The sequence below is a fragment of the Alnus glutinosa genome, chromosome 8 (assembly GCF_958979055.1).
Source record: "Alnus glutinosa chromosome 8, dhAlnGlut1.1, whole genome shotgun sequence".
NCBI lineage: Eukaryota > Viridiplantae > Streptophyta > Magnoliopsida > Fagales > Betulaceae > Alnus > Alnus glutinosa.
Genome location: NC_084893.1, coordinates 30,078,243 through 30,085,847, shown reverse-complemented (window position 1 = coordinate 30,085,847; position 7,605 = coordinate 30,078,243). Strand labels below are relative to the sequence as shown.

The following is a 7,605-nucleotide window of genomic DNA, read 5'->3' as shown; positions in this document are numbered from 1 at the left end:
GGGAGACGGGGGGTACTTCCTCGATCAAAAAGCGACCAACAATTAATGGTCATATTTTTATTTTTATTTTTATTTTTTATTTTTGGATATTTTGCCCAACCCTAATCTAAGTACACAAAACAAAAGTCGCCTGGTCACATTTGCTAGGAATATTATATATAGGTATTTAGAGCATTTACAGTGGGTTAATTATGTATAACGTCCCACTGTAAATCTATAATAAATAACAAAACTGAAAAAACGCTCCTCCATCCGATTCTTTACTCCGTATCCAAAATACATTTGATGGACATATGTGAACAATGCACTGTTCACACATGTATGAATATTTTATTAGTAAAAGTCTGCCATTTTCTCTCTCATTCTCTTCTTTCTCCTCCTCCTTTTCATTCCTTTTCCTTTCCCTGCTGACGCCAACCTCTACCCCTCCATCATCTTCATTGAACGGTTGAAGCATCTTCTGTCGGATTGACCAAACGAAGGGTAGCGTGAAAATGGGGATTTTGGGAGATTGGAGCGAAGAGATCGACACCCTGGATCGGTCACAGGGTGGTCGTGTAAGAGGCTAGCGAGGATAGAAGGAAGCGGTTTCGGGCTTGGGAGTCCAGGTCGGGTTAGGTAGAAGACCCAGTACATACCGAGACAAAGACGAGGGTTTCGTCTTCGTCGTCGAAGAACTGGGCATTGAAGTTGATGGAGATGCCATCACTACGACGGTGGTCAGAGCTGAGAGTGGCTGTGGGGTCGGTGGAAACCATGGGCCGCCAAAAAAGATGATTCACCGTGGGTTGATTTTGATTTTCCGGTGGGTTGATTTTGATTTTGATTCACCGGTTGGTTGATTATGGTGTGGTGAATTACGGTGTCTATGCGATAATTCTGCATTTTCTCTGTGCTTGATGTTTTTGGGTTTTGAAGCTTGAGCCGGTGAAAAAGTGCAGGTTGTTTGTTTGATGAAATGCCTGAGAAGGGTGGATACGAGGTTTTAACAAAAATAATAAAAATTAAAAATGATTATTTTAATAAAATAGATAGAAATTTAGATAATCGGTTGGAGGATAATTTTAAAAGTGGTTAGTTAAACTAGCAAAAAGTGGGTTTTGATTATCTAGAATAGATTGAATTTTACATAATTCAATAGGAATGCTCTTAGAATCAGTTTAATTTGTTGTGCTTATTCCTACATAATATTACTAGCTCATGTGATTTAAAAATTATGCATGTCTAAGGGCAACTTAATTATATTAGTTAATAAAAAAAATTTAAGTAAAAAATTAAATTAATAATTTTATATAAATGATTATGTATGAATAATATATATATATATATATATATGAGTTGAATGAGACAAAATATAAATATATATTTACTGATAAGTCTATGATTTATAATATTCTCATATAATATTATCCTACATTATGTTCTATATATATTTGTTGTATTTAATTACAGAAATATTTTTTAATGTTATAATTAAATTACATATTATTTCAACTCAAAAAATATAGTATTTAACTTTAAAATGTATATAAAAGTTGTTTAGGGATTAGGAGCTAGTAAATCAATATAACTTAGAATAGTACTTTAAGATACATTATTAATTATGAGTTATATTCTAATGTTATAATAAAAAAATAATAATTAAAAATAATTGTTCTATTCTTAACAATATTGAATCCCAATGCATATTTCTATTCTTTCTTTTGATTTTGCTTACCAATGGTTTCATAGAGTATTCGATATGATATCGATATAGTACTTATATATATCAAACTCTGAATAAAAAAACAATTAAATATGTAATTAAAATTATTTTTTATGATATTAAAAGTTGCAAGCGATAAAAAGTAAGAAGATATGTCTTCAATTCTTTCTTTTTTTCTTTTTCTTTCTTTTTTTCTTTTTTTTTTTTGCATGGATATGTGTCTTTAATTCTAAAACTCTAACAAACTATATATGAAAATAGCTTGTAAAAGAGATGAAAATGGAAATTGTTTATTATTCTTAAAAAAAAAAAACTGATTTTCTCAATACATCCAACATGCTCATATAATAGTAACTTAAAGTCTTAAAATGTACGTCATAAAAATTCTAAATGTGAAAAATTAAAACTTAAAAGGCAAATCCTATTGTTGAAAGGGAAAAATAACAAAGATGAAAAAGTCTCTATTCAAAGATGGAAAATATGACTGCTAATATTGCTTCAAACTAAATAAAAAACCAATTTGGGATAGTGATCAATCAAGAAAAAATTCCCATATGCGTGCCGCTACCCAAATTAATTTGCTTGTCAACTGGTATGCATCATTCTTTCAGAGTTGGAGAGAATTCTTCATCAAATTTGATTGCCTAGATCTTTCGCATTTTGCAGTTACTACTTTGAGGTAACCACATTCGCATATGTATCATGCTTTTACTAACTGCTATTTACACGGTTATTGAATGCGGTTATTAACCCTCATCTGCATATCACGTAATGAGCATTTTTGGCATATTTTAGTTTTTTGGACCTCTATTAGAACCTATTTTAAACGATTTAGAAAATATTTTGGGCCTGTTTTAGTTTTTTTTTTTTTTTTTTCCATATATTGATTTCACATTCCATCTTAAAAGTAACCAAACACAATAGAAACACCTCATAATGGGTATTAAACACTAAAACAATGTTGTTTTTGTGTATGTGTATATATAAGGGTATGTAGATGTGGTTAATACATCTGCTTACCCTAAAATCGTTATCTGCATCAGCATCGATCCACATATGCAATTAGGTGTTTTTACTAACCGCATCCACATATGCGAATAACAATTAGTTGCGGTTAATAATCGCTCTATTGTACATCCCTAGTTTGAAGCCTGCTAACAACAGTTAAGGTAACGAGCAGCTAGTTCAGCCATCAAGCCTCACCCCCATGTGCTGAAATTGCACCTCTAGTTGCTTGTCACATGTGGCCTCATTGCATTCATACACATAGCCAATTAATTGTTGCATGTCTTCCTCTGCATGTTCCTTCTACTTTCCATGGCAGGAAAATAGTTGAACTATGATACCAATTGATGTAGCGTGGGTATAGTGGTTTGCAAAATTAACATCCGCAAGAATCACAACTCATCCACAAATCAAGAAAACTCAATGATTTGTTGAAAAAATAGAAGAAAACCCAATCTTATGGAGTTTCTTATTGAAAACGGATGAAAATACAACATAACTTGCAGCAACGTCCTTAGTTGGTTTATATAGTACACAAGTCATAAATTAACCTACTAAAAAACTAAAAATAAATGAACAACTGCGATCTCATTCAAACGCCAATGTCTCATCCCGACTTTTTCATGAAATCAAAACACAACTTGGGTATACATCAAATATTAATTAATGATTAAATCAATTATTTTCTATTTATTAGCTTAATCTTTTAAAATAACTCTTGATTTAATATAATATTACAGCAAATGTCTTGAATTCGAATATTGTCTTTATCATTCACTTATTATTTCAATTAAATATTCAACATGTTATACCTTACTTATTAAAGAGTTCCATGTGTGATGCCTTACTTGTTAATTAAAGAAAAATTTGAACCCACACGTGAGAGTGGGTGTTTAAAAGATCAATTAAATAAGTAAATCAATTACTTTCTACTAGCTTAAGTTTTTAAAATAAATTGTAATTTAATTTTCTTTCTTTTTTTTAGCGAAAAAATTGCAAATATGTATAGATGAAAAGGTCTAAAATCACACTTTAAAAGTTGCGCGCAATTATATTAATTATTCAAACCAAAAGGTTAATTTCACAGCCCCAAAGATTGTATAAATACTAGTATTATTCTATAGTGATATATATATTATGCGACTTTCTTGGCTGCTCGAACTCAAAATTCTAAGAAGCTGCCCGAGTGAATAAGTGATCATCATGATTTCTCTCCGCAATGGACATGGATAACAGTAGCAAAACGAAATTCTAGATAGTAGGGAGCTGGACCGGGTTCAGTTGACTTTGCCGGCTTATTTATACTAGCATCGATTTGCTATTAATTGCTTTTTATAATATATATATATATATATACTATATGCGTTTGTCGTTGTGGGAGGAGGAACAGTCCTGCTACTATTACTAACCACTACAAGTATTTCAGTTCTTCCCTGTTCCTGGCAGACATTAATGTTCTGTCACAGAAAACCGCTTCATCATCTTCGATCATTTATATTACGTTAAAGCAAAGAAATGCGAAGTTCCCCCAGATGTCCTGCCCTTCTTTTTTCTTGTCGTATTCGTATTGATATTCATATTGATATTTCCATTTTCATTTTCACCGGAGGAATTGAGAGAGAGAGTACATGTGAATGGCCTATTCTCTCCAACCCTATTCTCAGTTCCTTAGCTTTCTGTTTCTTATTGATATGGGTCTCCCCCAAGATATAAATAGGTGTACCTGGTACTAGTATTGCCACTGCTAGGACTGCGCCTCCACATAATATATACTTGAAGTGAGCAAATTAATTACTCGGCGGTCAGATAATATGTTCATGGCATCATTCAATTCTTCCAATCATGATCAACAAGAAGAAGAGGACCCCAGCTCAGATCTGCAATACCATCACCAGCTTATTCCCGAGCCATCTCGAGGGGGCTTCACCTCAATCCACATTCGCCAATTACTCATTCGTTGCGCTGAGCTCATATCTAGGTCCGATTTATCTGCTGCTCACCGCCTCGTATCCATTTTGTCCAGTAACTCGTCCCCTGATGGGGACTCCACTGAGAGGTTGGTCCACCAGTTTGCCAAAGCCCTCTCCCTCCGCCTCAATAATTGCTGCTACGCAGCTGCCGGTGCTACTTCTGCGACTGCGACCACCATCACCACCGGTCCCACGATGATGATGATGATGATGATTCCTCCTACTAGCGCTGCGGCTGCTGTAACTGCTACTACAGCTAATGATAGCAACAATATTGCCGACACAGAGCCAGAGAAGGCTCTTCAGTCATGCTATCTATCGTTAAACCAAATAACCCCATTCGTAAGGTTCAGCCATCTGACAGCCAACCAAGCCATCTTGGAAGCCATAGACGAAGGGCAGCAGGCCATCCACATCCTTGACTTCGACATCATGCACGGCCTGCAATGGCCTCCGCTGATGCAGGCCCTTGCCGAGCGCTCCTACCCTCCTCCCATGCTTCGCATTACTGCCACAGGTCATGATCTGAACATCCTCCATCGAACTGGCGATCGCCTTCTGACGTTTGCTCAGTCCCTCGGCCTCAGATTCCAGTTCCATCCGCTTCTCCTCGGCAACAGCGACGACCCTGTTATTCCTCCCGCGCTTGCGCTCCTCCCTGATGAAGCGCTTGCGGTCAACTGCGTGCTTTATCTGCACAGGCTCCTTAAGGACGACTCCCGTGCCCTACGTCTCTTCCTCCACAAGATCAAGACCTTGAACCCCAAGGTGGTTACCATCGCCGAGAGAGAGGCCAACCACAACCACCCTCTCTTCTTGCAGAGATTCGTGGAGGCCTTGGACCACTATACGGCCGTCTTCGACTCCCTGGAGGCCACGTTGCCCCCCAACAGCAGGGAGAGGCTCACTGTGGAGCAAGTTTGGTTCGGAAGAGAGATCATGGACATCGTGGCAGCAGAGGGAGACAAAAGAAGAGAACGGCACGAAAGGTACGAGTCGTGGGAGGTGATGCTTCGGAGCTCAGGGTTTTCCAATGTTCCCTTGAGCCCCTTTGCCCTTTCGCAGGCCAAACTCCTCCTGAGGCTCCACTATCCTTCTGAGGGTTACCAGCTCCAGATTCGCAACGATTCTTTATTTCTTGGTTGGCGGAATCGAGCTCTCTTCTCAGTATCTTCCTGGCACTGAATTAATATCCCTAGCTAGCTCAACCGTTCCCCAACCCAATAATTAAAGATCCAGGCTAGGAATGGTTTGAGGATATCTCTCTCTCTTTTGCTTCATTAGGTCTTCGCCCACATATTGTGATCAACAAACAAGCAATGTCAGTTAAAAGTGGTTCCTATATAGCTATAACCCAATCCAAATCTAAGTTTCCCTCCCTGCATACAGACTCTATCTCTCTCTCTCTCTCTCTCTTCTTACTAGCTAGCCTTGGTCAGTAAACTTGCATGGGCATTTGGGCGCGTTGTTAATCTGTACTGTGCATGAAACCATTCTTGAAAGAAACAGATCATAACGAAATTAACAGCCTTCCATCACCTTAGTTCGATCGCTTCACCATGCTCCTGAGGTTGGTTCTTTCTTGGGTACTGAAACTGATTAATCTTGTAGTTTATACTTGTCTTTCAAATATCGTTTGCTTTTGTCGCCTTTAATTCTCTTTATTTCCCTCTTTCTATATGATCTTTATTGGGCTTTAATTAATTAATTCTGTAACCAATTCCGTTTTGGAAGACAATTATTAATGCTAAGTGGCGTATATTTAATTCTATACTATATTCAATTTCAAGCACTACCTTCCTCTAGAGGAGGGTTGTTTGTCTCTTTGTATCGGTGTGCTGGTTTAATTTTCTTCTTGGACTTCATATTCTAATAATGCTTCGCTTGGTTGGTGCTAACTAGTATTATTTATCTTGCACTATCTTCTTCTACTGTCTTAATAAAATAAGGGCAACAAGAAAAGTGTCTTTGCCGATAATCCACTCTTGTTCCCCAAAATTCCATTGTCTACTTCAATATTGGTGTGCTTTCAACAAGGGATATGCATGAGGGTTCTTGTTTTTAGACCAAGTATCATTAATTAAGTACCCGCATATACCTGTTTCTGTCTATTAATGTTGCACCAGTTATTTCCTAATTTCTGCCTTTTGTCCCCTCAACAAAACCATCAAAGTTCTCAAAATGGAGGTTTTCATGTTCACCTTGCCTCCTCTAGGACCATCTCCTGCTAGCTAGGGATCTCTCGTGTCCTGTGTTTTTTCAAGGACCACTCATGTCTTACTCTTTCTCTTTTACTAAATAACTTCTTAAACCTAACCCCCTCGCCCCCCCGCCTTCTCTCTTTTCTTCTTATGTAGAGATAATCTAGGTTTTTGATAGAAGTTGATGAAAGCCTCGTAAAGATGCTTGTTGGCCGGTCATCTTTTTTTTAACAACTTGTTTAACGTTGTTGTACACAGGCAAATGGCCGTTCTACTTCCAAACGAGCGCACAAAAAAATAAAAATAAAATAAAGCTAGCGCATGACTCATGACCTATATATTGGCACATCGCTAGTTTTCTGAAGAGAGGGTAGACATAGATGTGCATATACCACAATAAGCTTTTAGGTTCTACTTTGGTAGCTGACACTGATAAGATGGTTACAAGGCATAGCGTCACAAAGCTTAGCTTAGCTTAGCTTGCGTGTTGGGAGTAATATGACTGATCAGGCTAGGGTTGGTGCACGCATGTCTTTGACAGACATCCATCCATCTCTCCATCTGATACAGACGTAACCTTTTGGCCAACGTGTTTGTTTGTAAGAAACCCAGTTGCTTTTGGTTACTGATATGGAATTTATGCTCTCTCTCTCCTCTACATGAAATAATTGCAATGATAGATTGATATGTGGAAGAACTGTGGAAGTGATCGATCTATTAAATT

The 7,605-nt window shown here is 37.3% G+C and overlaps 1 protein-coding gene across 1 annotated transcript; it reads left to right on the top strand.

Moving 5' to 3' along the window:
- The first annotated feature begins 4,109 nt into the window (after positions 1-4,109).
- Positions 4,110-6,434, top strand: LOC133874751 (scarecrow-like protein 18). The gene has a single exon (XM_062312628.1). It carries the CDS (start codon positions 4,522-4,524, stop codon positions 5,863-5,865), a length of 1,344 nt encoding a protein of 447 aa, XP_062168612.1. The 5' UTR covers positions 4,110-4,521; the 3' UTR covers positions 5,866-6,434.
- Positions 6,435-7,605: the final 1,171 nt, after the last annotated feature.